Source organism: Dasypus novemcinctus, chromosome 2 (genome assembly GCF_030445035.2).
Source record: "Dasypus novemcinctus isolate mDasNov1 chromosome 2, mDasNov1.1.hap2, whole genome shotgun sequence".
NCBI classification, from domain to species: Eukaryota; Metazoa; Chordata; class Mammalia; order Cingulata; family Dasypodidae; genus Dasypus; species Dasypus novemcinctus.
This window is the reverse complement of record NC_080674.1, coordinates 186248616-186271674: the sequence shown is the minus strand read 5'-3', so window position 1 is coordinate 186271674 and position 23059 is coordinate 186248616. Positions and strand designations below refer to the sequence as shown.

Genomic DNA, 23059 nt, shown 5'->3' with positions numbered 1-23059 from the left:
CACACTCAGCTCCCTCTACTTGGAGAGTCCAGGGACCCTGCTTCTCATAGGACATTAGCTAAGGATCATGGGAAGATCTGGGAGAATGGTGGGAGGGGGGATGTCAGGGCATAGAAGAGGGGGTGGGTTCTGTACCCCTTTCCCCCCATTACCCAGTGGCTGCACAGAGCTAAAAGAAAAGTGACTGTGCCCACCAAATAGATGGCTCAGAGACTGCTTGGACTGCAAGCCAGCATGGGCTCCTGAGCACCCACTGTGGGTCAGAGCATATGCTGGGTGCTGGAGGCAGCAGGGCCCAAGTCACCCTGCCCTTCCAGAGCTCCCAAGCTAGTGAGGGAGACAGGCGCAGGGACTTGAGTTACAACAGAATCTGCAAAATACTTGGCAGGCGGTGCTCAGAGTCACTCTGCTAGGTGGTGAGCCTGCATGCAAACCCAGCACTGTCTGAGGCCTCAGCTGTGATGCTCCGTGTGGTGTGAGCCCAACAAGGGTGGACATCACAGAGAAGGTGACAGTTCAGTTGGATCTTGAGAAGTGAGAGGATGTACTAGAGAGGAGAAAGACACCATTCCAGGCGGAGGGGCTCACTTATGCCAACATGGAACAGCATGGTGTGTGGGGTGAGTGGGGTGCTTGGTGGGCTTGGAGAACAGAGTTGGGTCAGGTCTCGGTCACATCACATAGGACCATTTTGGCAATTTTGATGTTACCCTATAGACAGTGGGAAACCACTGAAGGGTGTTGGGCAGGGGAGTGACAAAATCAAGTTTGCATTTTAGATGAGTCCTCTGGATAGGGACGGGGTGGCTGGGAAGGGATGGATGGAAGGGAGGAAGCAGAGGCTGGGAGCCCCATGGAGAGGGTGGCCAGCCAAGCAGAGAGAGGACCGGGCCTGACTTAGGGCCGGGCAGCGGGGCGCGGCGAGGTCTCCTGGGATGTTGGGTGCGCCCTTCCCTTCTGGGTTCCAGCTGGTGCTGACTCTTCACCAAGGCCTGGCGGGTGCCTGTGTCCCGGGAGAATGTCGAGGGTGTCCTCTGTGTGTGTCCCACAGACTGCACACTGACTGGCAAAGAGCAGGTCCTCCATCTGTCGTGCCTCTGCCTGCTGGCGTGACCTGGCCATAACCCAGGATGCTGCATCCCAAGGAACTTGACCCTGACGATGGTCAGAGATGGGGTCTGGGCTTGCGGCCCACCCAGGCCCTGGGGTTGAATGGCTGGCTTTGGAGGGCGGAGAGGCCGAGTGACCCTGAAACTGTGGCCTCAGTTGACTTCTGGGGTAGCAGCCACAGCGTGCTGGCCAGAAGCGAGGGTGAAACCGAAGATTTTCTGGGGCTCCCGGTCTCTGTGGTTGTTTCCCACACCACCCCTCCCACCTGCCTGTGGTGAGCTGGTGCCTCCTGTTTGGCCCTGGTCATGCCGATGGAAAAAAGAGGACAGACGGACTGAGAGCTGCTGTACAAGGTTTTTTTTTCCTTTGTTGTCATGGTTGGTTTGTACATCTGTATTTAGCATTTGCGTCATACGAAGGGGGAGCAACAGCCATGGCTTTTGGTCAGGTTCAGGGGGGCATGAAGGGGTGCCCCTGCCCTCCCCCCAGGCACTGACACATTTAAAGGAAGCAGAGCAACGAGGACACAGCACGAGTGTGGGAAGGGCTTCCCCCGCGCGGGCAGGATGGTCGTCCTGATCCGGGTCTCCCTGGAGTCTGTCCGCCCCCCCGGGGGCCAGCACAGCACTTCCCGTCCTCTCGCCCGTAAGAGGGCGGGGCCAGCAGGAGCGGACAGTGGGGCAGGGGCCATCCGGTGCGGAGCATGTCCTCGGGCCTGGGGACTGTCCCCTCAGCCAGTCTGGCTCCCCAGCCTCTGTGCAGTCAGGTCCTGTGGGGCCCTAGAAGGATGGGCCATGGGGCAGGGCAACCCTGCCGGCTGGGTGCCAGGGTTTCTCAGGGCTGGGGAGTCCGCCCCATCCTACTCTAGCCTGGGGGGAGGCTGCTTCGCCCTGCCTGAGAGGGACCTGGGTAGAAATTCTTCTGTTCTCCATCTCTCGCTCCTTATCATTCCCTCTTTCTTTCTCTCAAACACACACCCGGGAGGGTCTCTCAACTTCCTGCTTCATTTTGGAGGCAAACTCCACCTAGCTTTGCAGATAAGAGCTTCTGGACCTGGAGTGAAGGGGTACCCACTCTTGGGAATCCAGGCCCATTGCCAGCGCCTGTTGTGGGGAGATCCAGAGGGATTTCTGCAGCCCTTGTCCTCTCTGGTGGTAAATCCTAAAGCATACAGCATGGCAGTGGCCTCCCCGGCAAGCACTCACACCCACCTTGGGTGGGGCACACACCCTTGCATCACATTCTGTCTTCACCCATGTGCAAATGATCGATCCTGCCTGTTCCCCCAGCAGGGGTCTCTCCCTTGTAAAGCGTGTGGGCACGCTGAATTCTGGGGCCTGCTGCCCCACTTCCCAGGTGTGTCCCATGCACACTGCTCCATTTGTTTGTATCACACTTATCCCCCTCCTGTCCAATGGGTCACATACCTCACTCCCTGGTCACAGCATGTGACCATCCCTTCCCCTGATAGAGTTTGTCCTCCCATGAGTGTGTCATACACTGATATCCTGTCTGGGTCCGCCCACTAGGTTCTGTCCACAGGTTGATATCAAGCGTGACAGTTGTCTTGTCCCCTGGGCCTGACTATGAGCACCTGGCAGTGGTTGGAACCAGGTATGTGCCAGGTGGAAATTCTTCCCCCTGCTCCTGCCTCCAGGGGACAAGCCCTGCTGCACTTAGACTAAGCCGGCCAGTCTGAAGGTCACTGGTGTGGGGCTGGAAAGCCCTAACCCACTTTGGGGGCCTGCAGAGACCACCAAAGATGCCCGCTAGGACCTGACATCCCTCAGGTCCACCTGGGTCATCTGGTATGGCTGGTGTCCCTTGCCCATCTGGAACGTCCTGGGCTTCAGTCTCTACTGCCTACCTGGCACTCTCCGTCCTGGGACCACCTTACACGTCTCTGGCCTCTGTCAAGGGGGAGAGCACTCCAAGCAGGGCCCCACCCCTGTTCCCAGGTGGGGCTCACACACAGGGTCTGGGGAGGCCTGGGGCACCTGGACTGGGCCCTGCCTGTCTCTGTCCCAGGACCCAGGGCTCTAGAAGATGACCATCCTGCCCAGGATAACACACAGACAGACAAGCAGACAACAGGGGTGCGAGGTGGCTCCCCCATTGGAGACACAGGCACAGACACGGGCTCTCTGGGGGGCCGAACACAGGATCACAAAGAGATGGGGAGTGGGCGCGGGAGGAGAGCAAGTCCAGGGAGCAGAGGTTGCCGAGGCCCTGCTCCCCAGAGAAGGGACAGACTAGGGGACTTTTCTGGTTCCCTAAATATATGGATTGTTTTGTCTCGTCTTTAAAGTATTGCAGTCTAACTGATATGGCTTTAACTATTGGAAACAGACAGAGAAGACACACGTCTCTCTCTGAAAGAAAAGCATAAATCCACTAAAATGGAAAACCTGCAGAATGCACACTGGGGCCAATGGCGCAGGGGCTTCAGGGGCAGGCAAGTCGCCCCACCCCCCGGCCCCTGCTTTGGGGACAGGCCCTGGTGGGGGCCCAGCATGGCTTCCTGGGGCACTGCCTGGGCACATCCCAGTGGACTTATGAGGGCCTCAGGCAGGAACCCACCAAGGGTGCGAGGACTCGAGGCCAAGGACAAGGTCTCCTTTTGGATGTGGCCCCCTATGACGGATGGTCGTGGAGCTGGGAAGGGGCGTCACACTCATGTTCCTACTCCCCAAGCACATAACTACCTTCGTAGACCCACACACATACACACACTTAGCACACTTGACAGCTCTCTCAAACACACGCTTCTAAACCTCTGACATACACACTTGTCATTTCCGATACACATGCCGTTTTGAAAGCATGCATATACAAGCTAATGTGCAATCTCTAACATACATAGGAGATGATTAGCACACATAAAATGATCTCATATACACCACCTCAAACATACACACACACAAAGTCTAATATACACAATCTCTAATACGTGAGCACGATGACTAACACACACACACAATCTTAATATACATCTACTCTAACATATGCACACATACACAAAATCTCTGGCTACACAAAATCAAGCACTCATGTGGGCCTGGACACACACTCTCCTCCAACATTTGCTCTGTCCACACCCACAACCCTGTCGCCCCCACCCTACCCCCAGTTCTCACACAACTGACTGAGTGGAGGCCTTGACAATTTGGGGGAAAACAAATGCCAGGCCCAGCTGGATTCCACACATCCCAGAGGAGAGTTTGTTCTTGGCCAATGAGATGGATGGACAGATGCCTTCTGTCAAGTGGGGACTGGCTTCTCCTCAGGGGCCTGGGGCTTTGGCTGGGAAGGGTCCTCCTGGGGACCATGGGGCCCTGGAAGCACAATGACGGGACAGGGTGGGGAAGAGGGGTGGGTGGATAGGAATGGGGGCAGCTTTGGCCGCACCAATGGGGGGATCCCCATGGCCTGGACCGTCACTGCCCAATGGCTCCGAGTATTTTCTGGGGGGGCCTGGGCAGCCCCTTGGCTGGGCAAGCTGGTCCCAGCCTGGCAGTGGGGCCCCAGGACCTAGGTGGGGGGGGACATAGGGAACAAATGGCTACCCTACCCTGGGGCCCCTCCACAGATGAGCTAAAGTCCAAAGAGGATCCATTTGGAGGGACTGGCTTGGCAGGGGCTCTGCCTCTCCAGGCAGTGGTTAGGGGCGAGGGTGCTCCTGGGCTGGGTGTCACCAAAGAGAGGGAAGAAGGAGAGCTCCAGCCTCCTGCCCAGACCTTGGCCTGGCCAGAATTCAGCAAGGCCTCTCCTGGGGTGCCCTCTTGGGGCAGGTTTACCCGACTCCCTTCCTCAGGGCCAGGCCGCTCAATGCCCTTGCCCTGACCTTCAGGCCTGGGGGGGGGGTCAGAGGCCAAAGGTCAGCATGCTGGGCAGGGCTGGAATGTGTCATTACTTTGGCTGGCTGGGGACAGTGGTCCTCCTGGCAGTGGGGAGCGTGAAGAAACATATGGGGGGGGGGGGTGTCCACACATAGGCCTTACACCTCCAGGGCCGTCTGCCCTGGGCTCTGCACCCCCCGCCAGGGAAAAGCGTCCCTTTCTCTAGCTATTTGGGAGGGGGGTGGGGGGGACTGGATACCCTGGGAAGAAGGGGGGGTGCAAGGGAGTGCTGAGGGAGAGGAGCCCCTGGCCAGGGAAGGGGAGCAGAGGCCAACTGAGGTTTTCCCCTTCAGAACTTAGACATAACTGAGTAAAAAAAGAAAAAGAAAAGAAAGAACAAACAAACAAAAAATAGGGACGAGTGGAGTGGGGACAGGGCAGGAGGGCCGTTACTTCTTGAACATGTCCTGCAGCGGCCCCGGCAGGTATTTGAGCACCGTGTCCAGGATGCTCTCCTCCTCCTCCTCCTCCTCGTCCCCGCAGCCTGCCGGGATGGCCTTCTTGGGCCGGGTGAGGCTGCCCTCGCACGGCTGTTCCAGGGCCGCCTTCTCCTCCGCCTCCTTCTCCTCCTTCTTCTTCAGCCCGTACTGGGGAGGGGAAGCAGAGAGACGGAGCGTGAAGGAGGGCGCAAGGGGAGACTTGGCTCGGGATCGAGAAGACTCCCTGCGCTGCGGTTCCCTCATGGATAAAACGGGGCCACGGAGACCTTCCTTGTGGGCTTGTACCTGGTCCTCAGCAGGTGCACGAGAAAGGAGAGACCCTGTGTGGGCTTTTCTCTAAAAACAAGACCTGCCCACCATAACTTATCTACTATTTTGAATCCCCCAAAGATGGGAAAACTGAAAGTTTCCCCATATGTTTGGAACCAAATTCTGGTGGCAAAACCTGCCCTGAACTGATGGGAGGCTGCTTATAGCTTGATTGACGACACCATTTAACTACGGCCCCAGGGCAGCCCCAGATGGACTGACTGAACTCCCCAGATTCTGAGTTCCAAACATATTTGGCCTCAAGGGTTTCAGGTTCGGAGATGGTGGACCCAAAGCGAGAAAATGCCGCAGTACTTCCGACGCGCAAGATCTTCTTAAATCCCCACCACGATCCTCTGAGGGAGGTGTCCCCACACCCATTTTTCTGATGAGAACGGTGAGGCTCAGAGAGAGCTAGATTTAAGGCTAGGGCTGCGGCTCAGGGGAGTCGGAGGCCGGGTTTTCGGGGGATGCACCCTCCTGCGCCCTCCTCCACCCGCCGGCGGGGCGCGGGCCGCCGACCTTGTCGCGGATCTGCTGCCGGACCTTCTCGCGCTCCGCCTCCATGCGCGCGTGCTTGGCCTTGCGCTCCTCCTCCTGCTGCCGCAGGGCCTCCTGCCGCTCCTCCTCCTTCTTCTGCGCGTCGGGGTCCTTCTCCTCCTCTCCGCCCAGCATCTTCCCCATATCCTTGGTGGCCCCTAGGGGGAGGCGTGCGATGGATGGGAGGGAGAAGCCGGGATCAGCCCGGGGGCAGGGGCCCCGGGGTGCGCGGCATGGCGAGCCCCGGGCGCCCTGGTGGCCGCCCCCCCCCCCCCCACCCCGGGTAGGGACGGGAGGGCGCCGGCTCACCTCCAAGGGCCTGCTTCATGACGAAGTCCATGCCGCCGGCTCGGGTTAGCGTGCCCTAGCCCACGGCTGAATTTGCATGCAGCGCTCCTGGCAGGTCCGGCTCTGGGAGATGGGCCAACCTGCGAAGGAGGAGCTGAGGGTCAGTTGGGAGAGGCCCCTGGACAGGCAGGGAGGCGGAGTTAGACAGACGGCCGCTTCCCCTGGTCAGGCTCCAGGGCACCATCAGACTAGGGCTGAGCCTGCCCCCAACCCCCCGCCCCTCCCCCCCTCCCCAGGGGAAAAGAGATGCAAAGGGGCTATTACATGATCACTTGCTATGTGCCGGCACATAGGTGTAGCCTTTTGAAAAACCTCCCTTTCGGCCATATTGCTCCAATTGGTTTGAAGTCAGGAATACTGGAAAAAGCCTGGAATTTGAAGTCGGGCAGACCTGGCTTCCAACGCCATCCCCACTCCTTTTGTGTGAACCTCAGCAAGTCATTGACCTCTCCGAGGCCCGGCTTCCTCCTTCCTTCCTTTCCCAGGGTTACTGTGAAAACTGGAGAGAATTCCAGCCTGGGCAGGTGACGGCCACTGGATCAATCCACAGCCACGCGAGCCTGCGCTTGGGGCCCCAGCAGGTTGGAGGCGGGTGAGAAAAATGAAAGTGTCCAACTTTGCTGAACATATCCAGTCTTTTGGGATTAGGCGAGTGGAGAAATCAGTTATATCCATTGCAGCACACATGTAGCTTTTACATCTTCGTATTGGTTTAGATGGCGTGGGGGGTGGTTGGAGACATTAAATCTTTATGGGCTTAGGGCATTCAAGTACCTGGCATCGGGCCTCGTGGGCACTCAGCTAATGTTAGGTTTCCTTCCCCTTTCGCTAGATCACTGACTTTAAGTTTTTATTAGATTTTTTTAAATTGTTATTTTTGCCTCAGAAGATTTTCTTTTCTCCAAATAGAATCTTAATGGAAATCTCAATATGCAAAATATGTAAAAGTGGAACTATTCCACTTGGCCTCATTCTTATCAGGTTCCCCCTACATCCCTGAGAATTGGAACCCTGATACCTTATGTATTTTCTTTTTATTTTAACCATTTGACTTCACTAGTTCTTTACTAGACCAAGCCACTACTTATGTCTTTGTAGGTGTGGATGGGGTCATCCATGAGCCATCCACAGTGTGACATGGATTGATAGTCGCCTGAGGCCAGACCTGCTCCCCAAAGCCGTTCCTCCCACAGAGACTTGGGGTTTTTACGATTTGCTATGGGGAAAGGGGGATCCTGGGAGACAGTGTCGGAAAAGCTACAACAGATCCAGCAACCAGGTTGAGTTCAAAGTCATCGGGTGTTCATTGATGATGGATTTTCTTCATTTCTTTCAAAATGAGAAAACATCTGCAGACGGAGGTCTTTCTGTAATATGGAGCCCAAGAGCTCATCTGAGGACTTCTGTGTGATCAGACCACCTGATGCATTGCTGTGGGAGAGAAAGTCACGCCAGAGTGGAAAACATCCCCACGGGCTTTGGCATCAGACATGCTTTGTTCACAATCCTGGCTCCAATACTTACTGACTGTGGATCCCTGGGAAAGTTTCAGTGTGTTCCCTGCAAAATGGGAGGCTGTTAAGACCGCCCTTGAACTGATGTTTGAAGGAGAAGAGAAGACACTGATCCAGGGCCTGGTATGTAGCTGGAGCTCATAAAATGCCAGCCACTGCTGAAGATATATATTCATGGGGACAAGCTAAAAAGGAATAGGACTTTTCAAGGAGATGCAGGAGAACCCAACATGACCCAGGATTCTGAGCTTGAGCGTTGCTCAGTGCAGTCAATCAAGATGTGTTCACTTAATTCAAGGCATTGCGAAAGACAGTATTTCTAAGAACAGGAAATGAACAATGTAATAACCAAATGATTTCAGGAACCACCGGGTTCCTAGTCTGTGTTTACACGGAGCTCAAGGAATTGCCAGGTGGCAGGGGAGGATGCCGAAGTCTAATTTGAGATGTTTCAAATTGGTCGACAGGGCACCTGGGCTTTAGTTCCAGCCTCATCCCTAAGTTGCTGGGTGCCTCTGGCAAGCCTCTCTCCCGGACCAGATGGTCTCGAAGGCCATTTTCCCTGCTTCTGTTGAGGAGGGCTGCACCATTTGAACTGTTGGCTACCGAATAACCTCAGACTCTTCTTGGTTCTATTTCTATATTTCTATTTCTATAGCTCAGTTCTATTTCCCCCCTGCTACCTCACCCCCCTGCCCCCACCCCATCTCTGGCTGTTCTCTCTCTCCCCTGTGCTGGCTCCTTTTCCTCCTCCTGTTTCTTAAATAGGTTTGGTCCCCAGAACTCTAACTTCAGCCCCTGTCATTTTTTTTTTTCTTTCTTTCAAACCTTGGGAAACTTGTCCATCCCAGGGACTTTAATGACCACTGATACTGATCCCCTGCATTCAGTCATTCATCAGATAATATTTTGGAGTGTGTGTGTGTAGGAAAATAGGCAATAAATAAGTCAAGAAATACATAGACCTTCCTCTATGAATATCCTGAATATCCCACAAGCACCCCTCAGACTCAACATGCCATCTCTCTATCACCAAACCACCATCTTTTCCAGAGTCCTTTGCTGCTATGCATTCATTCAGCAAACATTCATTCTGTCCTCCTCCCCTCCCCATATGCAAAGTACTTCTCAAGGTCCCAGTCTTCTCGGTGCTCATACCCTTCTCACTCTAGGTAGCGCCTCCTCAGGGTTTACTGGGATTATTTAGCCAAGCTTCTTGGGTCCACCCCAAGTTCTGCTGCTCAGTTGCAGTGTGGCCCTCTCAGCTGTCAAGCAATTTCTTTTCATCCTGTTGAGACTCTTCTAACCAAGTCTGCATTTCTCAAGGGCCAATTTACCCTATCCCATCTCTCCCAGCAGGTGACTTGCCTTCCCCTTCATGTAGTACGTGGGCTCTGGAGCCTGGCCCACCTGACTCAGATCCTGAATCTGCCATGTTTAGCTGTGTGGTGGTGAGAAGCTGGCCTCGCCTCTCTGAGTCTTGGTCCTCTTTATAAAATGAGGATTACAATACCACGTCAAAAGACCAGAAATACTGTATGGAATGTGTTTGGCCCATGGTGGATGCTCAGTCAACGGTGGCTGTTAACATTATCAAAACAGTCAATGCCAGCTAATACGGGCTCCTGCAACCTCCTTCCCTCCCAGTTCCTGAGAAAGAGCTTCCCTCCTCCCGCCCGTGCTCTGGATTTTCTTTCCTTACACCTCCATCTTGACCCATTCATCACTCCCTCTTCCTCACATCCTCAATCTCCTTTCATCCCCTTCCTTCTCCAAGTCCCTCCCTGAGCCCTGCCGTTCCCTTAATCTCTGCCTTCTAACTTTGTGGTGAAGGGGCCTGCACTGGCTGTCTCCACTTCCTTGCCTCCCAGTCAAGCCCTGCTGCTTCTGCCCTGCCGCCGTAACTGCCCTAGTCAGTCGCCAGGGGCCTCCTAAGCGCAGGTCTCGGTGTTTCCAGAGCCTTCCCCTTCCCCCGCCCTCTGCAGTGTCAGATGCTGCTGCCGACACCCCTCACTTTTTCCTGCCTTCTTCTCCAATCTCCTCTTGAATTCCATGACACAGCACTCTTGTGGTCTTCAGCCTACTTCTCACACAGGTTTTCTCTCTCTTCTCCTCTGCCTTTAAAACGTAGATGTTCCTCAAGCAACCTTTCACCTCATCCCTGTCTCACCACGCCCTCCCTCTCCCGTGGGCTCCCTTGAGAATCTTATCTACCTCTATTGGCTTAGTGTCCCTCTTTAGCTAAGATTGTTCTCCCCCCTTCCCCTCTCCAAACTGCCCATTTTTAACTCCCTGCTAGATGTTGTCACATCAATCATCTCAAATTCAGTCTGCCTAAAGATCAGTCTCATTGTTAACTACCTCATCCAACCATCTTTTCCTCCAGCATGCCTTGTTCCAGTCGCCTCAATTCAAAACTCCAGAGTCAGTGAATTCTTCACTCATTCAAATCACTCAGTCATTCACATTACAAGTCTTTGAGCACCTACTCTGAGCCAAGCACTGTTCGGGGCTCTGGGACTGAGGCAGGGAACAAGGGAGCCCCAGCACCTGCTCTCCCAACATTCAGTCTGCTGGGGGAGGCAGACACCGCACAAGAGATCACACAAAGAATTGGCGAGCTCCAATTGGAACGGGGATGCTGAAGGAGAAGTCGGGAGACTGGAGCTTCACCAGGCTTCTGCTCAGGTAATGCCTAGTGCAGGGCTTCCACGTTCTGGGTTCGGGCATAACCTCTGCTTATGTCCCTCCCCCAGCTCTCATCCATCCTCCACTTGGTCATCTGCTTAATCTTCCGAAAGGGCAGATCTGCTCATGCAAACCTCTCCTGCGATGGCTCCCCGTGGCCTTGTTAAACAGCCAGAGTCCTTGTGCTGACCTTAAGTCCTGCCCAGCCTAGCACCTGCCTGCCTTGCCCACTTGTTTCTCATTCCCTACGTGCTCCAGCTGAATCTCAACACATATGCTTTTCAGACATCCCTGGGCTATTCATGTTATTCACACACCCTTGGAACCTCTTGACCCCCATCTCTACCAGTTCAAATTCTGGCTCCAACACTTACTACGTAATCTTGAGCAAATGACTTCATTGGAAAAATGGAGATATTAGCACCTAGGCCCAAGCCTTGTGAGAATTAGGAGAATGCAAATAAAGTTTGGCACATAGTACGTGCTCAATATCTATCTGCTATCACTAGCAGCCTCATTAGTTTTCTAAGATCCCTCTCAAATCACACACCCTCCGTGAAAGTTCTCTCAATCTCATCGGCTAGATGCGCTAATGTCTTCCTCCTCTGAGACCCCGCAGCACTTTCTCTGGCAGCCTTCCCTGCTTGCAGCTTGGGCTCTGTTTGTCCAGACGGGTCTTTCTCTTCTAGATGGCTCCCAGGCCCCCTGAGAGCAGGAGGGTCGATCCGCAGGACCTGTTTGCTGAGTTGAATTTCGGGGAGTGCGTGAGCGCGCCGGCGTTCAGAGTGTCTGGCTCTGAACTTGGGACTCCTCTGCCGTCCTGGCCTGCAGCAGGGCTGAGGGCCCGCAGGTGGCCGGCCGGGGAGGATTTTGACTAGGCCGCCAGGAGGCGCGCCTCAGCGCTTCTGCGGGGAGCTCCGGGCGCTCCCCGCGCGGGAAGGGTGGTGGTGGTGGGGGCGGGGATGCTGGGCTGGCGCGGGAAGGGTGACGGTGCTGGCGAGGGCGCCAGGGGAGGGTGCTGCAGCACCAGGTTTCCGCACCTCCAACGCACTCGGGACCCCGGGAGCGTCTTCGGCTTCCCCTCCCCGACTCTTTGCCAGGCAGGGAGACACTTTCTCCGGCTCTGCCGTCTCAGCCCCAGGCGGCGTTCGGGTCTGGGCCCGCCCGTGACAAGCAGACTCAGGCACCTGCAGTGCCCGTCCCCGTGGCTGTTTTTCTTTCTTTTCTTTTTAATGGCTCAACTCCGGGCTGCATACACCACAACTCATCTCAAGACTTACTTGCTTTCGGCCGGGGACCCTACTCTGATGGCCGCAGAGACACGGATGTCCGTCTACCCCCCACCCCCATCCCACGCCCCGGGAAGGGAGAAGCGTGGGCGGAAGGGAAGGGGCGGCAGGGGATGGGAGGGGGTGGGGAAGAGGCTCCGGCTGAAAGGCGGAAGTGGCAGGGGCTTCCCGTGCCCGGACTGCAGGAGGGGACGGGAACCCGGGCGCCCCTCTCGCGGCCCCCTCCGAGACCAACACACCGAGCAGCTCTGCTCTGGGGCTCCCGGTGGCCTCCGAGCGCGCCCCTGCCCCCAACACACATCGCTCCAACCCCAAGACGCAGCCGGGTCTCAAACTTTGTTGGGGGAGAGGGCAGCGTGGGGCCGGCAGCGGAGCACCGTGGGGACCAGGGCGCGCCTTTTGACCCCTGCGAACCGGCATGTGCCGCTCGAACCTCCGCTTCTCCGGGGAGGGGGACAAATGGTCCCCGTAGCCGGCCCCCCGTCCCCAACCGACGCAAGGGTTTGGGTTCTCCTCCCCTCCACCTTCGGTCTGTCGAGTCTCCTCCCGCCACCCAGTGACTCACTCACTGTCCCCCCGCGGGCGACTCCCTCCCCAGAGGTGACGAGGGCCCCGGCTACCCAGAGCCCGGGCGGCTCCGATCGACGGCCCCTCACCCCCACCTCCGCGGGCTCTAAGTTCTTCTCCAGGTTCAGACTTGAGTCTCCCGCCGCCCTCGGGACGGTCCTGCCTCCCCGGGAGCCGGGCTGTCCCGGGCTTCTGCCTGGGGGTCTCTGGCCCCGGGGCCCACCCCTCACGCCCAGGCTGCTGCGGCTGCACCCCGCTCGCCCGTGCGGCTCGCGTTCCCCTCGCGGGGAGCTGTCCTTTCAGCACCACGGCCCGGGCGCTCGGGAGCGTCCCCGCGGCCGCCGCGCAGCCCCCCTGCCCGCGCCCCGGCGGCCCTGGGGGACAGCCAGACTGCCCTGCTCGCCTGGCTACCCTGCGGCCTCGAGGCGACAGCCGGGACCCTGTCGTGGCCCACACACCCCGGCTCCGCCCTCCCGGCCCGCAGCCAGCACCGACCTGGCGGTCCCCGCACCCGTCTGAACCACTGCAGGGCTCGGGCCGGACCCAGCGAGGCGGTTCCTCCTGCTCTGCCAGCTCCCGCCGCTGCCTCGTGTCGCTCCGCCAGGCGAGCCGGGGCCGCGGCTGCTGCCGAAGGCGCCCTCCAATCACGCCCCTCGGCCGGGCCCTGACGTGCTACCGCTCCTCTTCCAGATGGGAAATTCAAATCTCTCCTCTCTCCCTCCCTCCCTCCCTCCTTCTCCCCCCTCCTTTTCTCTCCCCTCCCTCCTTTCCCTCTCTCCCTCTTCTTCTCCCTCTCTTCCTTTCTGATTCCCTCTCCCGTTCTCCTTGCCTCCCTCCCTCCCACTCTTTTCTCTTTCCACTCCCCGTCCTCCATCGCCTTTCACTGCCCCCTTCCTCCTCTCAGACACCCCAGCCAATGGCCCTGCAGCCACGTCATTCTGGCCACAGTTCTGAGGGCCACAAGCCTGCTGCTTCAACGCACTAGGGAGCATTGGGGGAGGGGGGGCACAGGGGATGCAGGAGGGTTCTTTAAAGCAGAATGCAAAGGTCACTTCCCCAGGAAAGTCCTCCTTGATTGCTCCAGGCAGAATCGGTCACACCCTCCTCTGTTCTGCCACCTCCTAGACACGCCCCTGTTTCTGACTTCCAAGTGTTTGCCCCTGAGGCCCTCCAGGTGGAGACCAAGGCCGGGTTATCTTCGCTTCCCCTCAACCTCCTGCTTGGCTTCATGGGTGCTCAAGAAAGGCTGATGGATCAGTGTGGGGAAGGGCCCCATAGGGAGTAAGGGACCTCCATGCAGACCCAGAGAGAGGAGACGCGGCACAATGACAGCGGCACCTTAGATGAGTCACTCACGAATCTCTTTTCCATCTGAAGAATAAGGAATCTCTCTGGCCAAGTTTATTCTGGAAGGTCATTTCTTTCCTTCCCCCAGCTTTTGTTTCTCCTCTCACTCTCCTCTTTTCATTCTCTCCCCCCCCCCCCCCAATGAGACTTTCCATTCTGCCTGCCATCTTTTGGCTCAAAAATGCTTCCTTTCATCCAGTCCAATGCGTAGGAAAATGGCTTCGGAGGGGAGGGGCCTTACACCAGGTCTTTGAAAGATTTGAAGGAGTTTAAGCATCAGTCAGGGTAATGCCAGAGTGGAGATGGCTTCTGCTTCTGTAAGGGATGGCTCCATTCCAAAGGAGGAACGGCAGAAGCTGCAGAAGAATAGGATTGGGGAGAGGAAGGAGGTGGGCTTTTTGTTCCAATAAGGCGGACTGTTCCTTTACACCCGTCACAGCAGAGGCCTCAAAGTGGGGGGACCCGCAAAATCAGAAGCCCTGGGTCACTCTCACCCCCCGGAGCATCACCTTCTGAAGCTCATCTCTGCTCTCTCTTCCAGGCTGTGGGGCTCTGTGCAGGGAAGGCCCTTCCTTTGTTTAGCACAGCATTGGGACATCAGCAGGCTCACTGTTTTCCTTTCCTTTCCTGAGGCAGACACTGAAGGGAGTGGTTAGGGGGAGGCTGTTTGAGCCTAGTGACTTAGATATGTCACTAAATCCTGAGCAGAGTTCTGGGCAGGGAGAGATGACATCATGTCATTGCAAGAACCACCGGCTCCCTCTCTCCCTCCTTCATCCCTGTTCTCTGAGAACAGAGGCTCAGTGAGTGGGACTGGGTGGCAGCGTTGTAGTTATGATTGGGGTTTTTCCACAACTCTCATTGCCTTTGACATGAATGTCGGCCAAGTCGGACTGAAAACCTAACTTAGCTTAGCCTTCAGAAAAATACCGAGCTGAGTTCAGGCCACCACACATAAGGTGGACTTTGACAAGCTTGAGTATGTTTAGAAAGAAGAGGGATGGCTCAGGGATTGGTGTCAGGAAATCAGCTCAAATGAGGGAAGGTTGAAGGATTTGGAGATGTTCACCAGAAAGAGAACTGAGGGGGCTTCGAAGGACTGGCAAGTCTTACTTGATTTATAATTCCACCACTTAGCATGGTGGCTGTCAAAGTAGGTGCTAAGGAAATGCTTGTTGAATGAATAAATGACCATAACAAGGAAAGGGAAGTACTCTTGTTTTTACAAATGCTGAAGAGAAAAAAAAAAGAACTAGGGCAGTGGAGGAAAGGTAAAGGGAGGCAGATCTAAGCTCTATACAAAGGAAGAACTTTCTATTAATTGGAGCTGGCCAGCCATAGTATGGCCCACCTCATGTGAGGTAGTGAGTTCCCCATCCCTGGGAGGTTGAGTGGGAGGATGGACTTTGAACTCAGGCTTCTATAAGTCTATAAAAACTACATGAGCTGAGCTGACCCTGTGTCTAGCTGCAGAAAACCTTGTTGGTGAGTAGCAGAAGGAAAGCTTGGATCAAGTTTTGGTGGCTTCACCCTGTTGAATGGGGTTAATTCATGACATTTCAGCCATTGATTCTTCCCCCTGAAGAAAGGAGGTGGAGAAACAAATATTTGCTCCCTGTCCAGTGTTACTAGCCTGGACACGCTTCTGTTATCAGTGGAGGAAAGTTGCTAACTCTTATAAGTGTTTCCTAATGATTACAATACTACTAATCATAGCAACCATCTGAGCTTCTATTATGTCTCAGACGCTAACCTGGGTGCTTTATGTAAAATACTTTAATCATACAAAACCCTACTTCAAATACTTTAATCACACAAAACCCTACTTCAGGGCATTTTTAGAGCAGTGAAAATATTCTGTGTGATATCCTAACAGTGGATACATGGCATTATGCATTTGGCAAAATCCATAGACCTGACCAACACAAGGAGTGAACTCTAGTGCAAACTACATTCAGGTAGTAATAATGCATTGATATTGGTTCAACAGTTACAACAGGGCGGCGGACTTGGCCCAGTGGTGAGGGCGTCCGTCTACCACATGGGAGGTCCACGGTTCAAACCCCGGGCCTCCTTGACCCGTGTGGAGCTGGCCCATGTGCAGCGCTGATGCGCACAAGGAGTGCCGTGCCACGCAGGGGTGTCCCCCGCATAGGGGAGCCCCACGTGCAAGGAGTGCGCCCCGTAAGGAGAGCCACCCAGCGCAAAAGAAAGTGCAGCCTGCCCAGGAATGGTGCCGCCCACATGGAGAGCTGACACAACAAGATGACGCAACAAAAAGAAACACAGATTCCTGTGCCGCTGACAACAACAGAAGCGGACAAAGAAGACGCAGCAAATAGACTCAGAGAGCAGACAACCGGGGTGCGGGGAGGGGGGAGGGGAGGGAGGGGAGAGAAATAAATAAATAAATAAATCTTAAAAAAAAAAGTTCAAACAAATGTGACACAAGATGTTAATACTAGGGGAACCTATGAGAGCAAGGAGGGGGCACATGGGAACTCTCTTTTCTGTACAATTTTTTTCTGTAAACCTAAAACTGATCTAAAAAATAAAGTCTATCATAGGAAAAAAAATCCTACTTTAAAGATGGGGAAGTTGAGGCCCAGAGGATTTCCAGCCCTGTCCGAAACTGAGCTCTGTGGTCCTTCTACCAGAGAGCTGCTTCTCTTCCAACACATCCTACAGTCTATGGAAATGTGACTTTTGCTCTATAGGTTTTTTTTCACATTGACATTTATAGTTTCTCTCTTCTCCAGTTTCTCACTAAAAGGGGGGAAAATCCTGCCATGAATTCACACCCATTTCGAGGTCCTCTAGTCACGTGGGTGGTCAGCGTTTCCTTCATCTCCTGCATCCCTGACCCAGCCACCTGGGAGGGAGCGGGAGAAAAAGCAGGAGCGGACAGGCCCAGCCTCGGGGCTCGGCAGGGCCTGCCCTGTAGGCAGCTCCTAAGAGTTACCTGGTAAAATATGGATGTGGCTTGGCTTAAGGTGCCATACCCCGGCGGGCGCTGAGTTCCCATTTTATTTATGAGCCCGTGGGCTGGGGGAGGGGTCCAGATTTGAACCGATTTTGAAAAAATGAGCCATGCCTTGAATGTTCACTAGGAAGCCAATCAAGAGAGCTAATGACGGTGCTTTGTGTGAGGCTCGAGGAACAACGTGTGAAGAATGACAACTGTCACAGTCCCTGAATGTGCTGATCAGTGAGGCTGGCGTCGCCGGGGTGCTGGTCCAGAGGCCAGCCCTTTTTGCTCTGCAATTGCTTCAGTACCAAGGACACTCTGGGTGCCAGGCACGGGTGGGGGAGAAGGCTTTTAGGAAGTGCCGGGCACCTACCCCTGCTCCTCCACCCCACCCCCAGCCCGGCTTTGGAGCTTGCCGGCTGGACCTGACCTCAGCTGGGAGTTTTGCTGGTGGCTGCAGGGAGAGAGCTGCTCGCTCTAGAGGCTGGCTCCCCAGCCTGCCATTCTCGCTTGAGCCTGGAGGGGCAGCGTTGGTCTTGGTTTCAGGGGGTGGCCGTGTGCCAGAGGCAGAAACAGAACTGCGGGGGTGGTACACGGAGCAGGGCTCGAGGCCACCTTGCTCATCTGACGAGCGCCTCCCCCCTTGTCACCGAAAATGTCAGGGTGGGATGGGAGGGTCCCAGCCTGCCTCCTTCAACGTGCAATGATGCAGCATGAAGGCAAACCTATCAGCATGCAATGGTGCGTTTGTGGGTGTCCCCCGCTCCCCGCCCCAGTGCCTCTGCAGGTGGGAGGGCGGCAGCACCCAGGTGGGGGGAAACAGGTGCTGATGAGATCAGGCAGCTGTGACTCTCCAGGTGGAGTGGCGTATGAACAGTGTGTGACAGTGTCAAGCCAAGCGCGTGATTGTTAGAGGGGAATGTGCCAGTGGCGTTGCCTGATAGTTTGGGTGTCGGGCGAGACGACTGCTATATCCAGCTGTGCAGGTTGTGCACTGTACATCCAAGAACAGAGACTCAGTGCCATTTACCTCGCCCAGGTGAGACTCAAAGGCTCTGGGCACATGAGAAACGTCTGGGCACATTTCTGTGCAGCGGTGTTAAGTTCACCGTCTATGAGGGACGACACGGGTGAGAGGGTCTTGCCTCGGTGTGAGATGCAGATGCACGTATTTGTTGTGGCCATCAGTGATAAGGGTGCCGATGTATGTGCACCGCGGGGACGGGTGTGTGTGTCACTGTCCTTGTGTGTGGTCCATTAGGAGTGTGTATGTACAGCCAGGAGTGTGTCTCGGTGCAGATATGCAGTGTTATCAAGAGTAATCACCCCTTCTTTTCTTCCCCCAACTCAACCTGCCGGCCCCTGCCCCACCTGGGAATCTGCGGAGACTCCAGGGTCCCACTCACCACTTTTATTTCCCAGGAAGAGGGCCCCAGGTTCTGAAGAAATTCCGTGCAGAGCCCTCTCTAGCCAGAGCCCTGCACCCAGCTCAGATGCCCGGAGCCCAGCAGCCGCCTTCCAGCTGCTCCCAGGTCCTGGCAGCCCTTCATCCCATCCCCACCCTTCCCGATCCAGGCATTCATTAGCATGTCAAAGCAGTCCTCTTTGTACCCCGGGATATCCCCACACAGTTAGCTCCCTCTCATCTGGAGCTTTCCTGAAACCTTCCATTTTCATGTCTGCCGCACCAGTCTGCCGTCCCCCCGCCAACCGTCACCGGGAGGATGTTTTGGTGATGAATCTTTCCTCTCTTGCTTCTGGTTCTTTTTTGAGCTCATGCCCATGACTGCTGCTTCCCCTCCTCCGACCTCAGTCCTCCCAACTCTTTGGGATGTGGTTGGTTGATGTCCCCGCTTGCTCCTCAGGACCTCTTCTCTGCTGACCCCAGAAGCACGGGACCCTCCAGAGTCAACCCACTTGGCCAAGCCCCTGCTTTCCTGAGTCCTAGCTCTGGACCTGCTCAGGCACAACCGCTGCAGCATCAAAGTTTGCTTTCTGTGCCCTTAGGAGGCTCCTGTTCCTAAGTGTCCCTCCAGCCTGGGACACTTGGTCCCTTTTCCCCTCCCCCAGGCTAGGAAAGGTGGTCTTTCTATCTCAGAATCCTTTCTTTAGGCACATGGAGATGGAATAACAGAGCTACAGAATTCTAGACTCATAAGGCCAGTTTAGAATCACAGAACCTAGAGTTCCAGTCTCCCTTGGACACTAGATCTTAAAGAGTGATTCGGTCCAATTCAAAGCCACTGGGGTGGGGGGCCTTGTGAAAAAATCGCAGATTCCTGGGTTTCACGCCGCATGGACCAAATCGAAATCTCTAAAGCTGGAGATCAGCGATTTGTACCTTTTACCAAACGCCTCAAGTGCTTCTGATGCACCCACTATTGAAACCCCCCACTTTTGAGCAAATAGAATATCATCTGGGCCCTCGCCTTAACAGAAGAACAGAATCACAGAGTCATGGAGTCTTTTAGGATTAATAGAACCTCAGACTCAATTAATGCCTACACTCACAACTTTAGAATCTTAAATTCAATGAATCTTAACATCTAGAATTGTGGAGATGGAAATGACCCTGGAGTGTGATTTTGTTCCTGTTCGAGGAGGAATTTGGATTTTTCAGCCTTTTTGTTCCTTTTGGAGTGGAAAACTTCCCCTTGTCCCTTGAAAGGCTGCTTCCCCTTTGTCACCCACATTCGAGGAGATAGATGCCTTTTCCATCTTGGCACAGGCGGCCCTGCGTTGAGAGCGTGAGCAAGGCGGATATGGCTTCTGTTTGCTGCGGGAGCCCAGCACACCCTAGCCTGCAAGCGAGATCTTGCTCTTTGATAAACTAGAGGCGTTATTGCTGTTTTACTAACGCAGGGTTATCCGAGGGACATGGACAACAGACATTAATAAGCTCATGGGGCCCCTGGCCAAGGAAAGGAAAGAACGAGAGCAGCCGCGGGGCGTCGGAGCACCGTTGGGAGATTGTCTGGCACGCGTGTAGGTCTGCGCGTGTGTTTTGGGGAGGGGTGAAGTGCCACTTGGGTAAAAACTCAGCGGTGTAAAGGCACATTTCTGGTCATCCAATCCAGTGGCCTTGATTTACAGATAGGGAAACTGAGGCCTAGAAAGGGGAAGGGGCTTTCTCGAGGTCACACAGCAAGTTAACGAAACTCAAATCTCCCATCTCCCGTGAAGGTTTCCTCAGTCCCAACTCGGCACACACAGCTCCACGCTTCTTCAGCACCTCCAGCCTGCCCAGGGTTGTTCTAGGGACCTTCCAGATGACAGCCCCCTTAGCTGCGCGACAACCCCACGCAGTGTGTATTTCTCACTCACTCAACCGCCGTCTGTCGAGGGTCTCTGACGAGCCAGGCGCCCTCCTAGGCAGACAAAGGTGTAGAAGATGTTCCTGGGGTCTTCTCTTCCCTCTCTGTATTCCACAGCGAGCCATGCAAATACACCACAGAGAGATGACACGCGGAGCGTTTCGCACACTCTCAAGATCCTTTCAGATCTGAGACTCTGTGATTCGAAGCACTCAGAAGCCAGCGAGCCGGGGAGAGCTGCCCACAAACAGTCGACAATAATACAGCACGCTAAGTGCTGTCCTAGTGAAGAGGGCTCTCTGAGGAGGAGAATCAAAAAACACACAGCTTGTGAGCCAGATGGAATTGCAAGCCCGAAGCAGGGAAGGGGCAGGGGCAGCTGGCACCTGCTCCTGACACATGAAGCCTCTGGGGCTGCCCAAGCCTTCCCCAAGGCACGGAGGAGGAGAAGACAGCCCGGGGCCCTGGGAGAAAAGACGGGCAAGTGTCTCGGCCGTCGCCCTTTGCTGACCAGGTGACTGGAGCAGGCGATGTTTTTTTCTGAGATTTCCTTTCCTCATCGGTGCAATGCGGAGATGATCCCTACCTCCCGGGGGTGGCAAAGCTCGGATAAAACAACATGGGAAGCGTTAATTTCCTTTCCCCTTCCAATATCTGAGCGAGGAAGGGTATTCTTTTCTGGAGTTTGGGGTGCTGTTAGCATCAAAGGCGGCTTTGACAGTCTCCTTGGCCAAAGAACTCTGCCTCACGATTTCCCCAAGTTTAAGTTGGAATGAGAAAGAATTCAAAGCTTGGAGGAAAATGGGGAGGCACTTGGAATACTTCTTCACCACTATCTTGACTTCCTCCCTTCCTCTCCAGTATACCAAGGACTGGGACATTGTGTCCCCAAGTGGGAGCTGCCTGAAGGAAGTTCAGAGGAGGCTTAGATTTCAGGTCCAGGACCAGGAGGAATTTTCCACCCACGAATCTAAAAACAACTGCTCCTTGCCATTCAACTTCCTGTTGTTTCTCGCCGACAGGGAAAAAAAGCCAAAATAAAACAAAACCCCTTGGATTTGGCAAACAAGCAAGCGGGTTGGAGAGGCCTTGGGAAGATGAAGCCAGGGCAAAGCTTAGGAGGCTAAAGAGGGAAGGGATTTTCATTCACTGAGCCTCTGACCACGGAGGTGATTCATACACTTTATCTGATTTAATCCCCGCCCCAGCGTCTCCGTGACCTTCAGTGCCACCATCTCCACTTTACTGATAGGGGTATTGAGACTCAGAGAGGTGAAGAGGCTTGATCAGGGTAACACAGCCAAGGGGCAGTGGACTGTGTGCAGCTTGATGTGTGTTGAAAGGTGGCCGAAGCTGGCTCACGCACGGTACTGATGCGCGCAAGGAGTGCCCTGCCACGCATGTAGGGGAGCCCCACGCGCAAGGAGTGCCACCCAGCGCAAAAGAAAGTGCAGCCTGCCCAGGAATGGTGCCGCACGCACGGAGAGCTGACGCAACAAGATGATGCAACAAAAAGAAACACAGATTCCCGTGCCGCTGACAACAACAGAAGCGGACAAAGAACACACAGCAAATAGAGACCAGACAAACGGGGGTGGGGGGGAGGGGGAGAGAAATAAATAAATCTTAAAAAAAAAAAAGAAAAAAAAGAAAGGTGGCCGAATCCCTAGAGGGGTTTTGGGTAGCTTTCCAGAAGCCCGGCCTGGGTCTGCAGCCTCAGAGTGACTGGCCCCAGAGTTTGGGTGACATGCTAGGGCACGCTGGCACAGGCGGGTCAGAAGGGAAACTGGGTATTCTAGGTCTGAAGGTGATCAAGGTGATGAGGGGCTGTAGATAAGGGCTGCGGGATTATGCCCTAAGAACGTAAACAATAGATCCCCCTCTGTGGCAGCCCTTTGTTCACTTTTGCTCAGTTGGGCTCAGCCAGGCTCCTATGACCTGCCTGCACGCTTGCCTTCTAATCTGCTTTCTAACTGGCTTCCAGATCTTGTAAGAGAATCGTAGCTTTCTAAAACAAGTATCTGCAATCACATCGTTTTCCCCCCTGAAAACACATAGTAGACGCAGCTGATTTTGCCACCCAGAGCACCCACCCCTCCGTCATGTGGCACTGGCTTTGGAGGAGCCAACCTGTGCACTTCATTTGGCTGCATGGGTGGGTCACCTGACCTGGGCTAACCCCATCTGCATCCACCATTCCTCTGGTCCCCAAGATTGATCCGGGGATAGGCACATGCCCCAGATCAGGTCCATTTTATCCCGAGACTTCCTCTTGAGCTAAGGGAATTGGACTCTCCTTTTGCCTCCACTGTGATGTGAGTTGGGTTTCTGAGGGAAAGTGGAGCCCCAAATGGGGACCAGCTCAGACCAAAGCATTGCCGAGAAAAGGAGCGTGAGAAACCCTACCTGGTGACATTGATCAAGCTGGACCTGTAGCTCTCCCAGGACTTGTCATTTTGATGAGCCAATAATATCCCTCTGCCTTGCTTGTTCTTGTTAAAGCTGCTTAAAGTTGTTTCTTCTTTTGCTTGCAACCCAAAGGATCCCAACTGATATAAGACCTTCTGATGTCTTCCCAATGCCAAATTGGCCTTCTGGGTCTTCCCAGGGTCAGACTGTGACAAGTCTCCCCAGCTCCTTCATGGGTGCCAGTGCTCCATCAACCACACGTGACTTGTGATTCCTGGGTATGCCCTGACCTCTTGTTTCTGAGCCCTTGTCGGGGA

At 54.8% G+C, this 23059-nt stretch overlaps 1 protein-coding gene across 3 annotated transcripts in view; it reads right to left on the bottom strand.

The window, feature by feature from the left end:
• Positions 1 to 1452: 1452 nt before the first annotated feature.
• Positions 1453 to 23059, bottom strand: part of CPLX2 (complexin 2) — a 91263-nt gene continuing 69656 nt past the window's right edge. The window contains exons 1-4 of one of the 3 annotated variants that reach the window (XM_058282434.2): positions 20344 to 20743; positions 6608 to 6726; positions 6281 to 6456; positions 1453 to 5596 (exon numbers count right to left, since the gene is read on the bottom strand). In XM_058282434.2, the coding sequence (XP_058138417.1) occupies positions 5399 to 5596; positions 6281 to 6456; positions 6608 to 6638 (405 nt within the window). In that variant the 5' untranslated portion in view covers positions 6639 to 6726; positions 20344 to 20743 and the 3' untranslated portion in view covers positions 1453 to 5398. Of the gene's footprint in view, positions 5597 to 6280; positions 6457 to 6607; positions 6727 to 13199; positions 13594 to 20343; positions 20744 to 23059 lie in introns of those variants that run through there. The other 2 variants (XM_012530809.4, XM_004449003.5) reach the window with 2 other exon arrangements.